The sequence below is a fragment of the Pollicipes pollicipes genome, unplaced genomic scaffold (genome assembly GCF_011947565.3).
Source record: "Pollicipes pollicipes isolate AB1234 unplaced genomic scaffold, Ppol_2.1 Scaffold_5724;HRSCAF=6776_pilon_pilon_pilon, whole genome shotgun sequence".
In the NCBI taxonomy this organism is placed as follows: Eukaryota; Metazoa; Arthropoda; class Thecostraca; order Pollicipedomorpha; family Pollicipedidae; genus Pollicipes; species Pollicipes pollicipes.
In genome coordinates this window covers 10,298,437-10,320,226 of record NW_023596746.1, presented here as the reverse complement: position 1 = coordinate 10,320,226, position 21,790 = coordinate 10,298,437, and the positions used below count along the sequence as shown (strand labels likewise).

Here is a 21,790-nt window from a genome sequence, read left to right as displayed (position 1 = left end):
GCCATTTTGTTGTTAAACTGGGAAGCCACGTTCAAGAAGCATAAGCGTTGGAAACATCCAGACAAGCTGCATGTTCAAACACCCATGTGGTGCGTTGCTGACGTAAAACCAGCGGAAGGTATACAAAGTTGAATAAGCCCGGGCGTAGCCACCAGACCTCGACCAGGTATAAACCGGGCCTAGAGGTCACTGCGCCCTAGGGCGTTTGGCGCCCTTTTTGTTTTTTCTCTCGATATTTTGTAATTCATTTGCGTAGTTCATGACGCATCCACGAGATGTCGGCAGTGTCCGCACTTACGCGGATAGTCCTCTTCAGCCATTTGGTGCTGGGCGTGGACGGAAAGGCTGGGTCCACGCAGGGGTGTCAATCTTTGTAAATGATTGGGGGGGGGGGACAGGCCGGGGGCTCAGCGACCTCCCCCGTTGTTTCAGCGTGCTTAACCCACTTTATTTTGACGAAGACAATTAATATTTTGAATTTTAGGTCATCTTGACATAATATTTGATTTAAGCAGCATAGACAGGCAGAGGCGGACCTGGGGGAGGGGAAGGCACTGGATAAACGTGCCCCTACTGATCGGAAAGTATAGGTACCCCTCTTGAGGACGCCTAAGAGCGCCGAAGTTACTCGTCCATGGCAGCCATGGGCATCAACACATATTTTCGGTTGTGGTGGACCGGGACGGGGTTAGTTTGATGGACTTAGGTCCTGTCTGTGCTTTAAAGAGTTTCAGTTTTAACTCTCGTTTGAAGCTTTCTCGTTTTGAGCTCTCAGTTTGACCCTTTGCGCGCCTTATGGCCCAAGGCGTATACATTTTACTGCATCGTTCATCCTCTCAGCACTTACAATTTCTATTTGGTGGTGAAAGCAGACACGACTTTTTATTACGCGTAATAAAAAGCCGCGTCTGCTCATCCCTGTTCTCGCGAGAAGAGGGATGTTATTATGTTGACAGGCGCGATGGTTTATAACTAAAACATGCATGTTTTGTGTTTATGGCGCAGTAAACATCCGGCTACATCAACGGATCCACTTACGAGGCTTAGTGACCAAACCATCCATACAAATCACAAAATTTACTCAAATTTTCTCGCTTACTCTTGGATATATGGCCCAGCGCCCCTATGTAAAACAGTGCCGTGTTAATTCGAGTTACGACTTGTGCGCTACTCGCGGGCGGCGTGAGAAACATTTGGTGTGAATTCCGGCGGCGTACAACATTTCTTAATTCAACCATGTCATGGCATCCACAGTTACAACCATCAACAAAATGATAACCTTTTATGCTCAGCAATGCTTGATTATGCTTAAAAGGAACCCATATCAAACAACTTACATTGACTATACTCGTATGAGATGAAGGCTAAGAGCAATATGCTTCAAATAAATCCATACAATGCGTTGTAAAAATAGCGGTGAAGATGAATTTGTTATAACTAGCGAAGAAAATGCACTCACGTATGCATTAACAGTGCCACCGCATGCGTGCTTCTTGTTATATTATTGCTACGCACCTCGCGTGCGCGTAAATTTCGGTTGGATTGATGTATGTTGTGCTATGTAAGTCAGTTTAATTTCACGGAGGCTAATTCTTCCTCGACCTTACAAAGTGATGATTGGCCAGCCTACAATATAAGTCTGACCTGAATGCGCAAGACAACTCATTGCTAAATGGGGTCATCCTTTGTCGCACACGACAAACTACTTCTCCCCTGCAGTCTGAAGGTTTGATTTAGTCCAAGCCCGTTGAAATCCCCGCAGCCACAAAAGAGCGCGGCTAAGAAATTTGTGGCGCATTTGCCACATGATTCCAGATGACGCTCAAACTGTCCTCTAACGTTACAATTGTGCAGATAAATGTCACGCGTCCATCCGAGTTTGACTATGCTTGACTGCTTTCTAGATCACAAGAAATATCTCTTGACGAAAATAGGCAGTAAATGGGCAGTTAACAGGCATCGCCTTTCTTCCAATCAGCAGGCGCGGCGCGCAAATGCTCGCAAAAACTATATTGCCGCGCAAACACACCCATCAACGTGTCGGAAGCCGGATTTCGGTAGGGCGCTGAAGTTATGACCACATTTGTGGTGTGGAAAAACGCGTGGTGGTGGGTCCTCGTATATGACTCGTCAAATAAGGTCACTTGGCTCTTGGTTTGATAGTGTCAGCATGGTCGCAGGGCGGCCCATAGTCGTGTAGTCGCATGCCACGGTAAAGGTCTTTTCGTGCTGTCTGGATGAGAGACTGAGACAAAAGGGATCAGCTGAATGTGCATTCCAGTAATGGGATGGTCGGTTCGGAGTGCTAGCAATAATTTGTGTTCAGCACAGAATGAATTTAAAGATTCGCCCCGGCAAACTTTCGTCTTCCGTAGTGTTCCTCATTTTGTAGCTGAACTGACCCTATCATCTGAACTAACGGCGCCACGCCAAAAAATACCTGACTTCGTTTTCTCATGAAACCCTGTATCAAAGAAATTCGGGTTTCAAATTAGAGTAAAACAATGTTAGGTTCGTGGCCCACCACGGGGACTAAGTCGTTCGGCATAAAGGAGTCCATGAGACGGGTGGATCAGCGGCACCGATGTCATGTTTGGGTTGCATCAACAAAAGGCCCGGGCCATCTCGACCAGAGCGATGCACCGCAGCCCTGCGTGGTGCACAAATATTGGCCGGGGCCACGTGACCTGCATCTGGGTCGGGCCGCCGGCGCGTGGGGAGCGGGATCAGAATACCGGAGTGTGTGAGTGGGTGAGTGCGGGCACGCAAGACGTGTGTCCAGCGGCCTGGGGCTGTGGAGGTTACCAATACGCCGCGAGACGTACACCGTAGCCCATCATAACCACGCTCGCGACTCTTTTGGAAGACCACTTACCAATCATCAGGACGGAACGCGCATTAATAGGCGATCCTGTATCCATTCACATTTAACTCACTTGGCCTGCAACTCTGCACTATGTATATTCAGTTATGTACGATGTGAAATTGATTGGCCTGGAGAGTGTAGGGCGAAGATGTGGTACATAAGTCTCTGAGAGAGGTAAACCTATATACTGGGAACATCACATCTTCCAGGGGCTTAAAGTAAAAAGATCAAAATATATGTAGTGTGTTAGAGAAGTGTCGTAGGCGGAGGCTATCCCACAAACAATGCCCCTGTGAAGAATGTCATTTTTGCTGCAGAAAGCGGTAAATATCAAGAAAGAACTGTTTGTACATGCTGGTGCAGGTCCGAATAGAACTAAAACGTCTCGTTGCAAAATGTTCAATGATGCTTGGCTTTTTCAATGTTTCCAAAAGCATTCATGGCCCCTGGATCTTCGCATGGACCCGTCCACCCTGAATCCGGCCACTGAGCGCCAAGACCGGGCCAGATCCGATAACACATTTTCGAGGACCCCAAGCGGAACCGCCTGGCCGCCCAAGGTGATGGGCTGACGAATCTCGCCCCTCCTTTTGGTGAAACCCTGGTTGCATGCCTGCATCTGTATCACGAACGTTGGTGAAGGGGGCTGGGTGATTGCCACGTTTTTCACCCCATTCGTGCTATTATGAAGTTTAATCCGCGCCCACGACCGTTGAAGTGTTTAGTGTTGTCGCCCATGAATTGAAAGGCACGAAAGGCGCATGGCATACACGTTTATTGCAGTCAGCATGATGCATATATGATGTCTATCCTTCAAACAAACGGCGAACTCAAAGTACGGTCACAGACCTTTGGGAGAGTCGCCCGCACAAAAACGGATGTCATAGGAACAGAGGCTGTACCGTGATCTAATGTCGAGTAGAAGCTCCAGTTTTCTTTGATAACTCCGTAACGCATACAAAACAAAACTAAAGAATAAAAAATGGTAACATCCTTCAGTTTACGACGGGGGTCATACAGTGACCAATCTTAGTCGCGCAAGCGAAGATACGTTGCAGATACAGTCACTTATAAGTACCCAAATGAAAGCAAAGACGCGAATGTCAAAACACGTTGTTCATCTGCGACTCAGTCACAAAGCTAAAAATTCCAACTTCATAATATCGCACCACATGGGCATAACAGCTAAATTCGGGGATAAGCACCCCGAACGTTCCGGCCCGACACCATCCAGTAACAGTTACCACGCCACCTGGACCTCTCTCCGGTGCATCCACCTGGCGTTCATACAGATACACCATGAGGAGAGGCTCCGCGGACAGGCTCTGCGCCCCGGCCGGCAGTACGAGCCGGCCGGGGCTGTTCCGAGTCGAGCTCGGGGGCGTGCTGGTCCCGTCCCTGCCCCGCCTGGCTACGCCTCACAGACTGCTACGCACGCAGCCACGGAGACCGACCGCTCAGCCTGACGCGAGCACTGCAGCGGGCCGGCCCTGGTCCCCGGGGCGCCGGAGACCGACCGCTCAGCCTGGCGCGAGCACTGCAGCGGGCCGGCCCTGGTCCCCGGGGCGCCGGAGACCGACAGCTCAGCCTGGCGCGAGCACTGCAGCGGGCCGGCCCTGGTCCCCGAGGCGCCAGAGACCGACCGCTCAGCCTGGCGCGAGCACTGCAGCGGGCCGGCCCTGGTCCCCGAGGCGCCAGAGACCGACCGCTCAGCCTGGCGCGAGCACTGCAGCGGGCCGGCCCCGGTCCCCGAGGCGCCAGAGACCGACCGCTCAGCCTGGCGCGAGCACTGCAGCAGGCCAGTCCGGGCCCGCTGGTCTCCGGGGTGCCGGAGACCGCCGCTCGCCCGCCGGCCTGTGTTGGCTGCGCCTTGACCAGCCGCCGCAGGTCGGGACATATACTGGCGCCATCTGTGCGCCACGATACGCTCTCGGCGGGGCAGGCGCGCCCGGCAACGGCACCACACTAGACTGCAGAGATGGCGCTAGAAGATGTCCAGCTGGGACGAGTGCCGCTCGTCCCAGTACGAGTCGGTGAACAGCCAGTCGTCCACCTTCACGTGGGGGTTGCTGCAGCGCTTGAAGTATCTGAAAGCCGTGACAGCAGACGATGATGCAGCGCGGCCATGAGGCAGCCTAGCGATAGTGGCAACGATGTTGCCGTTGCCGGGTGGCTTCAAAGTGAGAAGTAACCGAGCTGCAATTCCGGTGAAGTGCGCCGAGCATTAGCAACATACATGGCAAAAGCAGTCCACACATAGGCCAGATGTGCCACACAATATCGATATTTCCGATCAGAATACAACGATAGTGCATGCCGACTAATGACCGACGCTCGACTCAACCCCAGTACCAAACGGCGCCCAGCAGCATTGCCTCCTCCCCTCCACCCGTCGTCGTCGCCGTCTCACCGCGCTTGCCAGACGTCCTTGCGTTTGCCGCGCGCTTTCCTGGCGTCGCGCTGCTTCTCCTCCAGCCGGTTCTTCTCGGCGGCGGCCAGGTCGATGTTGCCCTCCTCCAGCGCCCGGATGTCGGGTCGCAGCCTGGCGTCACACCAGGAGCGACGCTGTACTGACCGATCCCGGCCCGGCGGCACACACGGCGGCACACACCACAGGACGCCGCGGCTCTTTAGACTGGGACTCGGTCTACATCGGTCAGTCACTTGACCAGATATCGTGATATCGTGATAGTCATGACACGCACGAAAAACAATCAGCTCGATCGATGTATCGGTAACAGCTAGTTAGTCGGCATCGTTCAGCCACTTGACCAGACATTGTGATCTGGTGATGGTCATGACATGCACGAAAAACAACGAGCTCGATCAACGTAGCGATAACAGCTAGTTAGTGCGCGGAGCCCGTGCCATTTTCCCGCGTTGTGCGCACTGGTTGCGGTAGTGCCGACAGCTGCAGGCCCGTGAACGGGGGGGGGGGGGGGGTCGGAACGTGACCCCAGGCCGACCCACCGGCAGTCAGTGCGGCAGAGCTGCAGCTCCGGCTCCGGCTGGTTGAGCGCCATGGCGAAGCTGGTGAAGTTGTAGTATCTGCGCGAGTGAGCCGGCCGCGGGTCGGCCTCCCACAGCGTCACGCTGTTGGGGATGTCGATCGAGTACAGCGAGCTGCAGCGGGGAACCTCGCCGTCGGCGCCCAGCTCGGCCGGGCCGTCCCCGTCGCCCTCCGGACCCGGCTGTCGACGAACAGGCGCAGCGTTGCAGCAGGCGTCACAGCCCGCCGCTGGTGCTCAGACGGCACGGCCGAGGGTCACACCACGGTAGGGGTCCACACAGCGGGCGTCACAGCCCGCCGCTGGTGCTCAGACGGCACGGCTGAGAGTCACACCACAACAGGCGTCTACACAGCAGGCGCCACAGCCCGCCAGTGGTGCTCAGACGGCACGGCCGAGGGTCACAGCACAATAGGGGTCCACACAGCAGGCGCACCGGCCCCTGCATACTATCCAACCCCCGCTCTTGTAATAGGCACTAGGACAGGGAAGAAGTGAACGATGACAACCTTTATTCGCTGAGTTCCACACACCTTTCGGCATTGTAAGCAAACAGATCGAGTGAATGAACATGTTATAACGGATGAAGGCAAACCCAACCTTGCCTTGAGGGGATTTTAACAATTTCACAACATAGTTTGCAGAAAACTTCGTTGGTCACGCTTTGTTACAGCACATGGTGTTCGTGCCGTGTATAAGTTTCTATTTCATTCCAGCTGTTCCTACCTGACCGCAGAAACAAGGTCGTGACGAAAGGTAACAGGTAATAAAAACATCATGGGTTGCCAGTTATTAGCAGTTGTTTTTCAGTGCACATCCTAGTTTGGATAAATCAGAAGTCGCCACCACATCAGACACAAGGTAAAATCTTCGCCCACACTTCAAAGAGTTTCTGACTTTCTGGTTCCCAGGTGAGTGATACAATTGCTAGGTCGATAGCAAAACGCCACCTAGTGACAACCAATGGGATAACGCAAATCATGTTCGTGTTCAGGTTAACAACGTATAACTCCCCCAGAAGGCTGCTAGTGTATCTGTTCCATGCCCAAAGTACCGCGAGCAAACGACAAAAAACAAACATACAACTGATTCATCGAGCGGAAAGGCACCCTGCTCCCTCTGCCCCTCCCCTTAGAAGCACTCCTCCCCCCCCTACGCAATGTGTGCGTGCGGCGTGAATAATCCATGCACGGGGAGCGCCTAACGACGCGTTCAGGGCTCCTTCCCGTTCACCTTGCCGCCAAAATCGATACAATTTGCGTGATGTGCAGAACAGCGTAGTGATCGCTCGGGGCAGTTTGCAGTCCAAACAGAAGTCACCGATGAAACTCTGGCTTTTTAAAGGTAAAAAACATGACGACGGGGCACTGCACCGGGCTTTAACTGTCGCGCAAACGAGAAGGCATCGCATGTGAAGGCTTTGTCCCGCAGCCAGCTTTCCTAGCTTCGTGGACTGCAGGTCAAAAGGAAATGATCAGTTACAATGCTGTATTTTCCACACGCAGGGCCTTTACGACAGACACCACAAACCCCTGCTATTGCATTGATAAGACGGCCGTCATCAATTATGGAGCATTCAGGTGAGAGCGGCAGTAGTGCGGCTTACATGAGTGACAAATGGGTCGACCTGAAGCAGGTGGCGGTGCTCATAGAATGCTAACGCCCCTCGGTTGCACAGAAAACGTCAGGAGTAGCTGTAGGGCCGGACGGCCCCATGCGCTTACGGCGGGCTAGCGGTGCAGGTGGCGGTGCTCATAGAATGCTAACACCCCTCAATTGCACAGAAAACCTCAGGGGTAGCCGTAAGGCTGGACGGCCTGATGCCCCTGCGGCGGGCTAGCGACACCGCATCGGTGGGCGACGCACCCTCCTGTCCTGGGGACTCGCCGACCCGACACCCGACCCTGGTTGGCTGCTTCGGCGCGTCATCCCTCTCCCTCTGACCTTGGTCAGCCGGGCACTCCACCCTCACCTCCCTCTCCGGCGGGGCCTTGAACGTGGTGGCGGTGATGCTGTTGAGCTTGGAAAGTACGCCGCGGTGGCCGACCGGCGCCGGTCTGACCTCGCCGTTCTGACCCGACCTGTGGACAACAGCGGATCAGGTCAGCGGACATCGGGTCACAGTCGGTCTCTGACTGCGTCACTCATCACTGGCTCCATCAAATAGGCACATCGACTACGCACTTGGATAACTGATTGTTTAGGCTGTGGGACATTGCGACTGCTTAGTCACACAGCGTCCATACAAACTTATGACTTATCAGGAAAGTGGGCATTTGGGCGGATTTTCGCCGCCTGACCTTCAACAACGCAGTCCACGGCCACAGGATAACCTAGTTATCTCAAGCGTTCGATCGCTCTACGTCTCGGATGGAAAATAATGTTAGGAAGGGAAGGCGAGCCAGAACAGCTTGGAGGGCTTCACTTGCTTCATCTGGCCAGAGTTGAGCTTCTCGTATTCTTCGTAGGACTGCATGTCCGTGCTGCGCAGGAAGTCTGTCCACTTGCCGTACAAGAAGCGGCGGCGGACCTTGCTGCAACAGAGCAACTCATCTCAACGGCCATCGAATCACAGCTGACGCACCACACCGAGCCTCCGTCACCGCAAACGAGGCACGGAAGCAACAGCTGTGCGCGGGACCGTCCACGTCAGACCCAGCGTCGATGTTGTAAAATGAAGAACCGTCGCCGATCGTGTTTTCACATGATTGGCCATAAATCGGTTTAAGTCGAAGTTGCTAAAGAACATGCTGTCACGGTAGGTAAACTACAAATATTATTCGTAGCTGCATATTTGTTTTGCTAGCTTTTAAATTCTGGATTCAAGTAGAGGGAAACAGTGCCCCCAGTGATGGCACTTCGCTTTAAACTCATGATTTCTGACGTCGCGCCAAAATTTTTGCACCCAATTGTCTTGAATTCAACCAGATGTTCTCTATCCCAGAAAGTATTCTCAGCGCTACGAGGAAAGGTCAACTCAGGCACAAAGACGTCTTCAAGCATACTTAGGATCCTGACAGACCAATGCAGTTGGCAAACTTGAGGACTACAGCCTAACACGGATACTTAGCAGAACACCCCATTCGTTACTGATAGCGGCAATTATCTACTTTCGCGCTGGAAGGAGCCGGCGATGTTAAAAAGAACCAATTATCCTACAGCACTTTTCATCTGGCAGACTAAGGACTTAATTTCAAGACTTTCATTCTGATTTTCAGGCAATTTGCGCGCTCTACGCTAACGAACGGCCAAAGTTGAGCGGTCATAAGTTTCTGTCAGCGGCCGGCTGTCGTGAGCCGCCGGCCACGGCCGTAATGCAGTTCAGCTGATTTTCGAGCTCCGCACGAACAAACCCATAGCGTGATATTGGCATTGACACATTGTTGTTAAATAACGTTGTGCAAAATTACGGTATGCTGTGCTATTTCACTCGGCACCTTTTTGTTTGACAAGAGCTCGCTCGCTGTGCGGGTTTCTGCGAGGTTAGCTGAACAAAATAGTTCAAAGTTGGCACTTGCAATTCCTTTGGACATGCTCTGATTGTCAAGGCACGTTTTCAGTTGGAGCCGTTGTCTCATTTTGAGAGAACAAATCTGGATTGTTCTAGTTTCTATCCCTTAAAATTTACCCGGGCATGGGGGCGGATTACCGCTACCCGTGAGTTATTTTTCGGCTGGTTTCGCTGAAACAGCTTGCGAGCAGGTTGCTGAAATTTTGTAATTTTCATAAATATCTTTCCTAGGCATTTTGTTGAAATTTCCGGCGCAATTACAGGTAGCGCGCTTTCAGCACACGGTACTGGAAGGCCCACCAATACAATTTGTCGATCATGCCGAAACGGCGATCTCCCCGAGATTACACCTGTTGCCCTGCGTTCACAGGGGTAGATGATGCTTCCAATGATAACGACAGCCGCAACAGGAGCTCCGTTATCACAATATAGCAGAGAAGCGTGGCGCAGGTGTTTAAGGGGATGGAGTGGGGAAGTACGCGGAAACCGTTGACACCAAGAGTACGGTTTCATTCCCCATGGTGCCCGCACTTCCTGTCAGTGAAGTGAGAACCCCTGATAATGTCTACGCCCTTCCTCGCAGGGAGGCAGGCAACGACGTACAGCCTCAGCGGCTGCGTGCATCGCAAAACCCCACCGACAGCAATTTTTAACTATCCCAATAGGCACCTCAGCAATTCCTGTCGCCAAATTTTGGTTTATGCGTACTTTTCTGACAAGAAAGCAAAACCTCGTCTCATTTCCTGCGGATACTATCACTTAACAACTCGTTTAAACATAGTTTAGTATCACCATGTTCTGCATCTCCTGGATACGCCTATAATTTTAGAATCCTGTCGCGATACATCGATTTCAAATAATTATATCGATCTGCGTCGGTTTCGTCGGCATCGATTGAAAACTGGGTAACTACGTCGGATTACAAAGGGTACCTGAATTTTCGGATTTTTTGCCCCTGTTGGCGCCGATAAGTAATGCACGAGATTTTCTTTTTAAGAGGTATGGGTACTGTCAAGATAAAACAAACGCCATCCGTAACGATTAAACCTATGAGGTGACAAAACGATGTGATCCTAATTGCTAACATAAGCAGGGGAAGAGAAGAGATGTCGGCAGACATAAAAAACCTGACGGGACAACACGGCACGGTATCAACATATAAAGAGAAGAACAAACATTGGAAAGCACGAAAACAAACGTACGCTGGAATGATTGGGGCAGTTACCTTTTGTCGGCAACGAAGCCCTCCAGCCTGTGCAGTTCCTTGGAGAACCAGCCAGCAGGTTTGAACAGAATGGTGCACTGGTCCCCTGTAATGTGAGAGTGGCCGACATGCTAGGTCAGCGACGACGGAACCACACCAGGGTGGCACAGAATGGTGCACTGGTCCCCTGTAATGTGAGAGTGGCCGACAGGCTAGGTCAGCGGCGACGGAACCACACCAGGGTGGCACAGGATGGTCCGTGAGTCTGTCGGTAAAATCTCGGCAACTTGTGACCAATGTTTTGACGATTTTCACCGCCTTCCGATAAAATAATACACATTCTACAAACTGTTGTGCGATGTTTGCAGCATGCAATACACAAAAAAATATACTGCCGTCAGCACGCAGCTCTAAACTGGTGTAAATTGGTGGGCAGTGTAGCAGCCGCAGCGTACGACTTATATCAACTGGCATAGGCGGATCCTGGGGGAGGGGGGGGGGGGCCCGGGGCCATGCCCCCCCCAAACAACTCTTAGAGTATGTTTTGGCCCCACCCCCAAAACATTCCCAGAACTTCATAAACTTTCGTCCACTTACCGTCTGCTTTAACTTTGATGGTGCGGTATCAAACATTTAATTTGACATTGCATCCTGACTCCTGACCGGCTCATCATTCATCTCGTTCCGCAGCGCGGCTCACCGGTGTGCCCGCCCGCCGCAGCCGCTCCGCAGCTGCCACCACGCTTCATAGCCACTAGAATCATCCCTTGTCCGGCCTGATCACTCTGTTTCACCGTTTGTCACCCTGATCACCATTTGCAGTAAACCCCATCTGACCACTTGACTCTTGAAAGTAATATCTTATGTTACGAGCTTTGTAAACATGCATTCTGTATATAGAAGACTCAAAAGCATTTCGGTGCTTGAATGGTGTCCCTACTGGGTACTCGCGAGAGGCACTATGCACTGCATCTCGGATCCCACGCCAGCCAGCTGGCGACGAACAGTTGCCCCCCCACCCAAAAAAAAAACAAAAAAAAAACTCCAGGCTAGATCGGCCCCTGCCCACTGTCCATATATTTACGCAGCTTTGAAGCTACTGGAGGTGCTTTGGCGCTCGCAATTAGAAGTCAGTAGCAGCGGTAAAATTGCCCGCCGTGATTAAATGGTAGGCACCCCTAGATATCGATTGGTAGTCCCAGATAAGACAAAGTCCCCAGAAGAAGCCTCACAGGTGGCCAATACGAACATCAACACTACCGTCCCTACGCGTTGCTTTTTGCACGTCAGAATTCCACAACTGCTTTGTCTCCCGTTTGCCAAGCCCAGGTGCCGGTACCCGCACCGGCAGAGCCTCCGGTAATGATCCGGCACCTCGCCACTCACGAGGCGACGTGACCCGAACGGATCGCAGCTGGCAGCAGCTGCCGGCGGTGAGCGGCCGCGGCCACCGTCGTACGACCGGAGCCGGCCAGCGCTCACCGTTGACAGCAGCTGCCGGCGGTGAGCGGCCGCGGCCGCTGTCGTACGACCGGAGCCGGCCAGCGCTCACCGTTGGCAGCAGCTAACGGCGGTGAGCGGCTGCGGCCGCTGTCGTATGACCGGAGCCGGCCGGCGCTCACCGTTGGCAGCAGCTGCCGGCGGTGAGCGGCCACGGCGCTGTCGTATGACCGGAGCCGGCCGGCGCTCACCGTTGGCAGCGGCTGCCGGCGGTGAGCGGCCACGGCGCTGTCGTATGACCGGAGCCGGCCGGCGCTCACCGGCGGCAGCAGCTGCCGGCGGTGAGCGGCCGCGGCCACCGTCGTACGACCGGAGCCGGCCGGCGCTCACCGTTGACAGCGTCTGCCGGCGGTGAGCGGCCGCGGCCGCTGTCGTATGACCGGAGCCGGCCGGCGCTCACCGTCCGCCACGGGCCGGGCAGTGATTACGATCGACCGTGCGACGACGGCCGACAGAGCCGGCTCGCGCGCCGCTGGCCCGTCCTGCCGCCGCGCCGTGACGTCAGGCGCACCAGGCCGGCCCGCCGCTCGATGACCAAATTCCGCATGGTCCGCATGTGGGACAGCTGGGTGCCAAGCGCCCGCCACCGACCCACCCACTGTCCGTCTCAGAAGCCTGGACCGGCGGCGCACACGGAAGCGGCTTTGAGGGCAGGCAGCTCGCGCACTGCGAGACGGCGAGCGGACCCAGCGCACCAGCACGATAAATACTTAAGCAACTCAATGGCTTCATTGATTCAAGTGGTTCACTGGCTTCTGCGCACTACAGGGGCAGACAACTGCCACGGAGGCACAAGCCCAAGTGCCGAACAAAAAGAGGAAACCGGCCCCATTCGAAAGAACGTCACGCAGGGGCTATGACGGTGGACAACTGTCACGTGCCCACAATGAACCTATTACGGGCACACGGAAATACATCCGCATCGATACGAAGTGGCCGTGTACTTCCCGACTCGCCATCGATATTGACTGTATCCGGGTTATCCAGGCGCTGTAATAACCCGGCCGCCAACAGCGGCGTGCCCACCACTGCACGTGGCGGGCCGGAGCAGCTGCGATAGCGCCCCAAACAGCGCCCGGTCCCGGCACCTGCACGCCATCGAGCGACGGCTCGGCTGTCTCCAGCCGCGAGGTGGACGGCACTGCTCGTGATCCCTGCTGACAAACCACTCCCCGCTGACGTGATCAGCTGTAAAAATACGCCTCCGAACGCCGTGGGCGAAGCCTGTCATAGACGACAAGCATCGTCATAATGGAGCGTCCTGCTTCGATAGTCAATCCATTAGTTAAATCATGCAAGACGTGACCAATATGAGGGCTGATAGGAAAGTGTCAACGCTAACCAAAAAGCCAAACAAGTCACGATCGGGTGGATGTAAGACAATTGAAATATTGTCTCTGGAAAGCATGGGAAATCCTTTACCCCATGATGGTAGTATCCGGTCACCACATACGTAAATACAGTTGCTAGATCTGCCCATGCGAAACGATGTTAACATCCCGCGTAACACGCTACTTATCGATGAAAGGTCACGTAGCTCGGTGTGCCCAGGATTCAAACCTCACAGAAACGTGGACCATCTCGGTACACGTCGAACTCCTGTCAATATTTTGGAGAGTGCCGGAAAGCCGAGATGACGGTCCCATCGTAATGAATCTGCCACTCCTCTGAGATTTTGCTGGCGTTCACTTCTGCGCCATAAGACAATAGACCACGTCCGCGAATATGTGAGGGTGATTTGAGACTCTTCCAGCAACTGCACCTTGGAAGGAAGTGGGCAACAAGAAGAATACGCAAAACGTCGGAAAGGCAAGGTGTACAGAATCAGTAAAAAAAAGTCGACGCCGGTGGTGAACACCGTCGCAAGATTGGGAATGCCTGCTCCCGCCCTCGACGAAGGCGAATGAGGCAGTTCTATCGTGAGGCATCCATCGCCAGTCGCGGTCCCCGTTATGAGCCTGCATCGAAGCGAGCTTCAGTAACGGAATGGTGGGCGTGGCTGGCTTCGCGAGTTGTGCTTTTCAGCACGCCTTCTTTGTTCTATATGACTTGACGCGAAGCGGTGCCGAATTGCTACCACTCACTACGGCACTTGTGTTTCGCGCGAAAATTCAACAACTTCACAAGCTATGGTAACCACATTCATCACAGAAACCGCAGCTACGCTCATTTCAAAGTAAAGTTTCCACGCTTTTATATGATGTGACTAACACTGCCCTACAACCACCCAGGCACGAGAGACTTACGCTCAATTGAATTTTTAAGCACCTTTGGACCGCTGTATACAAGGTCATATTTATAGCACATAAATACATGCGTGATTGCGTGCGTGCGAGTGTGCCCGTGCATGCGTGCTCGTGTGTGTGCGCGTGCGTGTGTGCGTGCGTGCTCGTGTGTGTGTGTGCGTGGGCGCGCGTGTTGTGCATTGCATCCGCTTCAAGCCTCCCTCGGCAGTGACCACCTACACTCCAATGACTGTAGCTACCTATCATCAATGCCCGGGATGGGCCGGATCAAGCCCGGCCGGAGGGCCGACTGACAAGCTATATGCGGTACACGGCCGGATACTGCGCGCGCTATCTGACCCCACACCGGATGGCTTATGCTGTTCCATTTGCATCGCAGCCCATGTGTTGGGAAAAAGTTCGTCGCTCCAAAGTCAAGCCGCTGATGACAGCGCCAAAGCGTACCAATCGCATACCAATCGCAATCGCCATCGCAATATAAGCGTACCAATCGCGCCAAAGGTACCATATACGCATACCAATCGCATCAACTCGACAAATGGTCAGCGGGACTTCAAAGAGAAGTAGGTGATTAAGCCCGATGACCTGGACTGGTTCATTTGGTTGCGACCCGTTAGCTGTAATTGCAGGCACACGCCATTGCTGGAGCCAAATCACTTGGTTGTTGTAAAACGATAAGCAAGGTCCAGGCCTTTGAAAAATATACGCAACTTGTGCATAACATGACACCAGTTCGAACGTGAACGGCATCACCTGAGAACCGCAGGTCATGCACGCTTGCAGCTGTTAGAACAGGGCTCCGTGCACGCGAAAGCTAGAAAATCGCTGGCGAAAACCAAGGTCACGGCCCGGCACGTGCACAAACATCACCCATGAATTTCCGACAATCCCGAACCCAGCCCAGCGCGGGGCCGGAATCAGTCCGGAGCCCACCGAGCTGGGGGCGAACGCAGTGTGGAACTGATCTTCGTTCCACAAAATGATCAGTCTATCGCCGCCGTCTTGTGCGCCAGCACGCACAAAACGTTTCGGGCACGAGATTGGGGATATCAGCTGACAATTAACCAGACTTTTACATGCCGTGAGGTATTAGTTTAGCGACTTTATCAAGGGGGTATTGGCTGCATTGGCAAAACTCGACATCTCTTAGCTACGCTCCGTTGTCGTCATGTGCACAGCTTCGAAACGATTTGTGTAAATATAGACAATCCACCCTTGATTATGTTGTTTGACCATCACATTCTGGTACTGATAGTAGATTATCGTCAGAATAAGATCATCTATCAAACAATAAAGAAATAACGTAGAGCTCCAAGATCAGTTCTTTCTTCGGCCGTCGCCAGTTGTTCTTGAGTCATGAAAAGAATGAGGATCAGGTGTTTCACTTTGAGCTTCACCTTTTACGTACGTGCCATAACACGAATTCCTTCCGTGGTATTGCTGGAATTCGAACCGGGGTTTAGTGATTACCAGTCGAGCGCTCCACCACCGAACTAGCCGGGAAGGACATATGCCTCGAGGTCGAACGCTGGAATCAGGTGGATGGTCCTGCCTTGAATCCCAGCAACTCGAAGGAGAACACTCGAATTGGCATGCAAGTATGGTCGAATGCTGAAGGTTGGCTGGCATGCGAGTATGAAAGAACGCTTGAGGTCGAACGCTGTACTCAGGTGGATGGCCCTGCCTTAAATCCCAGCAACTCGCAGGAGAACACTCGGGTTGGCATGCGAGTATAGCTGAGAGACAAACAGCATCCCGCTCTTCAGAGGGCTCGAATAACACCGGGCGACGGCGGGAGAATTACACCGGCCAAGACGTTGTTTACATACTAACGCCCCAGGCCAGCAACGCGGCCCGAAAACTTACCCCATGCGTGATACCAATGCCTCATCTGAATCATTCTCCACCGAGTCGTGGTAGTTTTCGAGAGAAGCACAGAAAGTTCATTTTCCCGCGAAATCAGGCGTGTTGTTGAAACATTTGGGGATACGTGCCCAGCCCCACCTCCGGCCCTACTGATTTCATTCATGGGGCAAGTTCCTGCCTCGGCTGAGCTTGCGCCGCGGCGGTTAATTTCTCAGCTGCAGTGTGATACCAAAGTTTCAAATGATCGAGGCGTCCCAGCGGATCCAAGTTTCAGGTGCGCTACATTTGGTTTTTCACTATCAGTAAATGCGAATGAAGCCGGACAGTCCAAAGGGTTAGCATACAAATCAAATTCATAAATCCGGGAGAATTAAAATGAACCACGATTTGAACGGTGCATAAGTAGCATGGCTCAATCGAAACAAATAGTTCCCAACTACTCACGAATAAGTAAGTTTTGCAGCAGTGCTCACGTACGCAGCACTTCTTGTAAGGTACGTCTTCATTAACCAGTCAAAACATACCATCCACCGGGGCAATTGCTATTATCCATCATATTTTGAGCAACCCATTATCCAGACAATTTACTTTCCCATGTGTCTATAATGAACACGACCATAAACGGCAATACAGCCGGATCCACGCATGGAATAACTGTTCAGGTTGCGGATGGAGTCATTGTTCGGACTATCGTTCTGGCCTGGTGTGTCAGTACGTACACAGCAGTGCTCGTACCAACACACCAGGGCAGGACAACGGTCGGGTGGTGTGAGGCACTAAGGACTGGATGGTGTTTGTCGTCACCTATGTGCGTCCGCATGCCTCGCCATTCTCGGTCGGCTCGGTTGGTAGAGCATTGAACTCGCAACCAGAAGACCCGAGTTCGGATTCCAGCAATATCGAGGGGAGATTTCGAGTCGCGGCGCATGCATGGCTGAATGTCACACATCATCGAGCCCCTCTCAGGACTCCAAACATCCGTGGAGGGCCGGCGAGTCAACTGGCCGAACCGTTGATGATGATGATTTGGGGTTTTAGGGCGCATCGACTGCTGTAGGTCATGCAGCGCCCATGGCCGAACCGTTGTGTGCACATCAATACACCAGACAAGGACAATCGTGCGAACAATGACTCCACCTGTGCCACTAACGCTCCGTCTCCTCCCGTCTGATCTCGAGGGCCCTCGACCCCTGCCCCAACCGCTGACGGCGCGTGCGGCCCCTCGGACCAGATCGTACCGATGCGGTGGTTGGTGATCTCCATGGTGCCATACTGCTCGATCCACAACTTCCCCACGATGATGTTGTGCACGCAGCAGTTGACGTTGCTCCAGGTGTAGGCCTCGTCGTGGCTGCGAGCGGGAGGGGGAGTGAGTCGGCGCCAGCGCGGCTCGGCGCTCAGAACACGGTCAGCAGCGAGCACACGGCCACGGAATCGCTACGGGGATGGCTAGGGCACGGCCTCACACCTGCCAGCCTGTATTGCACCACCCCTCCGACACTCCAGGGGAGTGGAAAATACCGCCCGTTGCCGATTCTTCGCATGATGTGCTTTGTCGAGGACAAACGGAAAACACGACTAAAAAAACAAAACGAAAAATAAATCAAACACGAATCGGCGGCTCCACACGGGCTGGACGGCTCTCACTGACGCCACATGGGTTAAGAGCCGGCAGACGGCCGGAGCAGCTCCGGGTGCCGGCCCGCTGGGCAGCAGACGGCCGGAGCAGCCCCGGGTGCCGGACCCGCTCGGCTGGTGCTTCGTCTCTCCGGTGCGTCCCATCTCAAAGCTGACGAGGTGCGGGCGAGCCGGGCCGGGTCGGGCGGATCAATAGGGCCGCCCCGGTGCGTGGCGGAGGCCGCCTGCCATCCTTCGGGCCGGGCCGCCCCACAGACCCACACTGAAATCGACCGCCTCCCGGCGCACCTGGAGCGCGGCCAAAACTCGGCAAGCTGGGAGACAGCCTGTCCGAACGGAGCAGCACCCGGTGGCACCGCGCAACGCAGCCGTACTATAGCGCGGCAAAACAAGCATCTTCCGTTTCCAGCACCTAACACTGCTGAGGATGTCGTGACTACAAGCGGAGACGTGGCGCCGCCCACGACGCAGTGCTCCCGTTCCGGCCAGGCTCCGCCACAAAACAGGCAGCCAATGGCCTCTTGAAGAATCCAGCGGAGGTGACGGCGTGTATCTAACCAGCATCACACCGCCCCTGAGCCTCACTCGCGGACCATTACGCCTCAGAGCACCCCATGTCTCACCGCCGGAGGTAGCCAATTGGTTTAAGTGTTGGGTTCATGATCCACGGGTCTTTGGGTTTTACTGGTAATTTTAGCTGCGTGAATCATCTGCTTGAGTGACGATGCCACGAAAGCCTCCCGGACGCGTTCAGTCTGTCGGACACGGACAACCCCCTCCCCTCTCCCGCTCCAACGCTCCTGACCTTACGAGTCACGAGCGTCGGCAAACGAGCCATCAACGATCAATGTGTCACTGTGTCATGGCAGCACGAGGCCCGAGTGGCCAGCCCGGATGTCGCCCGCCTTCTCGGCCGGCAGCGGCCCCAGGCGGCGAGGCCGTGTCGGCACTGACCCGGGCAGCTCGACGGTCAGCAGGCCGCGCGGCTCGATCTCCACTGAGCGGCCCCAGAACTTGAGCTTGGGCTGGATCGAGCCGTGAAAACGGAACGCGTCGCCCTCGGCGTGGAACGCTGAGACCGGCGGGTGATGCGACACCTGCTCACAGACCATCCTGCGGGAGGCCATACAGCGCGGGTCATGACGGGCCGAGACCGGGACGGTGGCGCCCCGACCGGCAGGGGCGGGTGGTGAGATACACGCTCACACCACATCCTGACAGGAACGGCAGACGGGTGGTCCAGGCCAGGGCAACACGCGGCATACATTGTCGGTATAAGCAAACTAAAAATATATCGGTTCTGCGACATGAGTGCCACGGCAAAAACTCCAACCGACAAAAGTGATTCGACAATACTTCTGCTGTTACTGCTTACACGCGACATTAGAGCAGCATGAAAACCTATACTTCAAATTTACTTACATCCGGCATTACTTCAACTGCAGACTTCAACGTGACAAAAGTGCCGCACGGAAAAACTTACGCTAAAGTACGTATACCTGCCATTACTTTCACAGCAAATACTTTTGCCGTCTTTACTTACACGCAATATTACTTTTACTGCAGATTTTTACAGGACATCAGTGCTACATGAGAAGTCATACTTCAATAACTTACACCCGCCATTTCTTCTCCTACAAAACTCAGTTTTTATCTATTCACGACATAACTTTTATCGACACTATTGGCGACACTTATTCTAAATGACAACAGTTGTGCTCCAAACGCGTACACACTTACTATTTAATGTTAGGGGTCCTTATTTATACGCGACGTTATTAACCACAGTATTTACTGAGCGAGACCAGGGTGGGTCGGGCCACGACGGGCCGGGACGGAATGGAACGGGACGGAACGGAACGGGCGGAGGCGAGTGCAATTTGATTTGCACATGCCCACATACCTGAAGCCACTTCTGTGCAGCTCAAACGTCTCGCCCAGCAGCGGGTTGAACGGCTTACCCACCCGCTCCCAGTTGGAGGCCAGACCGCTCACGGCGAAGGCGGCCACATACTGGAGAGCAGACACTCATATCAATGGAGACCCGCGCGAACGGCGGAGGGTCAAATGGCACGTCCGATGGGACAACGAACAGGGCACCCTGACCGCTGACGGCACCCACACAGGCTGCGCAAGACACCAGCAAAACCCGTATATTGAGCAATGTCGCTCATCACACCGCCTGCATCTCCCCAGCAGAGGCCAGCCTCGAACCGCTCAACGTAACATGTGATAATTCGGTCGCATTACACTTTGCACACCCATCGACGAATACGGAGGACAAGTCGGGCAGCTGGCAGGTTATTTGACCCACCGGTGTACCGATCAGACTGGCACTCATACGTCAGGTAATACATATTCCACGAGGGAATAACAAGACATTACACGCCGGCGCCGGCATACCAACAGCCATGTCATTTGGTCATTTTGGTAAAGGCAGGAACGGATAGACAACAGCTGTTGGTGTATATTAGTGTTCTAGGACGCGCCGACTGCAATGGTCATTTTGCGCACGTGTAAACGACAGCTGACGCATGCAACGATACACAAAGTAACTCCCTTTTCATATACAGCATGGCGATAGAGGCTTGCGACGGCCCAAACGCCGGGTGAATGTACGTCTGCACTGCTGTCCCGCCAGCCCTCCAGTCGTGTCGCTGCCGGCGGCGGCCGAGACCTGACCTGCATCCTGGTGATGCTGTCCTGCTCCTGGGCGGCGGCCTGCAGCAGGTGCGAGTACTCCATGTACTCCGTCATGCGCTGCAGGAAGCTGAGCGGCTCGTTGAACACCACCGGCATCGAGATCTTGGTCAGCTCCTTGCCGATGGCGCTCTTCAGCACCGACCAAACGCTGAAGTTGTCCGCCGAGGTCTGCTCCTTGGGAAGACGGATCCTGAGAACACGCGCCGAGCTCAGTCTGGAGCCGGCAGACAGCCCGCAGCAGACGTAACTTCTTTGAACGCGTAATGTCTTTTAGACAGAGGCCAGCCGCAGTTCACGTTGATGGGGCGGTATACGGGACACCGCAATCGACGTCGTAGCACAGACAAAAAATCCCATACCAAGGTGGGCCGACTCGAAATTCCAGGATGCGTTGTTCATGTAGGCCTTCTTCACCGACCGTTCCCGGTCAGGTCAGGTGGGCGCAGGTGAAATTCTTTTTGATCCCATGACGTTCCAGAAGGAGCCTCACCGGGGGATGTGCTCCAACCCTGCCCTGGCTGATCTACAGAAACGACATCTACGATGGTATGCCCTCAGACGAAGAATGATCCTTCTCTGCAGACGGTGTTAACCTGCTGGCAAACGGCCGCACCATCGACGGCTGCAGCTAGCGACTCCAGGTCTGCGCCGGTCGAACTGACGCCTGCTTGAGACAACGGAAGGTGTCGCCCAACATCAGCTGGTGCCGCGTCACCAGTTCTTCACCCGAACTAAAGGAGAGCGGCAGCGAGATGAAGCCGACGATGGCGCTAAACAGTCGGACTCTCGAGGCACGCGTCACGCAGACGCCTTCGGACGTGACCGACCCGAGGAACAAGATGGTCCGCAGGCGTCCGTGCGGGCGGACGCTCGCCGGCGGCGCGTCCCGGAGCCATCGACGCGAGAGCAAGGCAGCCGGCAACGGCACGTGCAGGGTATGTGCGACCATGGCGCCGCCGTTCCCGGGGCCTCTATCCGCTCCGTCGGCGCGAGAGGGATGAAAGCCGAACAAAACGAGGGCAAAACGACGCGCTAGTGTGATAACGAGATGCCTGAGGCTGACCAAGACGGACGCGCTGGTAGCAAACATCACACCCCTCCACCGCTCCTGGTAGTTCGCGTGCATCATACCATCTACTGGTGACCAGCCTTGATACAAAAACTGTGCTTCAACCAACTGTAGCGAAATATCGGTCAGCTTTCCTCAAGGAAATAATGACGGCACAGTCCAGTTAAACACCTCATGAT

At 54.2% G+C, this 21,790-nt stretch overlaps 1 protein-coding gene across 1 annotated transcript in view; it reads right to left on the bottom strand.

Moving 5' to 3' along the window:
• Positions 1 to 4,850: 4,850 nt before the first annotated feature.
• LOC119102649 (oxysterol-binding protein-related protein 2) overlaps positions 4,851 to 21,790 on the bottom strand; it is a 32,075-nt gene continuing 15,135 nt past the window's right edge. Inside the window, exons 9-18 of the mRNA XM_037226109.1 lie at positions 20,522 to 20,732; positions 19,743 to 19,852; positions 18,794 to 18,952; positions 17,440 to 17,552; positions 10,611 to 10,695; positions 8,277 to 8,408; positions 7,847 to 7,955; positions 5,837 to 6,057; positions 5,277 to 5,408; positions 4,851 to 4,953 (exon numbers count right to left, since the gene is read on the bottom strand). Coding sequence (XP_037082004.1) covers positions 4,851 to 4,953; positions 5,277 to 5,408; positions 5,837 to 6,057; positions 7,847 to 7,955; positions 8,277 to 8,408; positions 10,611 to 10,695; positions 17,440 to 17,552; positions 18,794 to 18,952; positions 19,743 to 19,852; positions 20,522 to 20,732 — 1,375 coding nt within the window. The remainder of the gene's footprint in view (positions 4,954 to 5,276; positions 5,409 to 5,836; positions 6,058 to 7,846; positions 7,956 to 8,276; positions 8,409 to 10,610; positions 10,696 to 17,439; positions 17,553 to 18,793; positions 18,953 to 19,742; positions 19,853 to 20,521; positions 20,733 to 21,790) is intronic.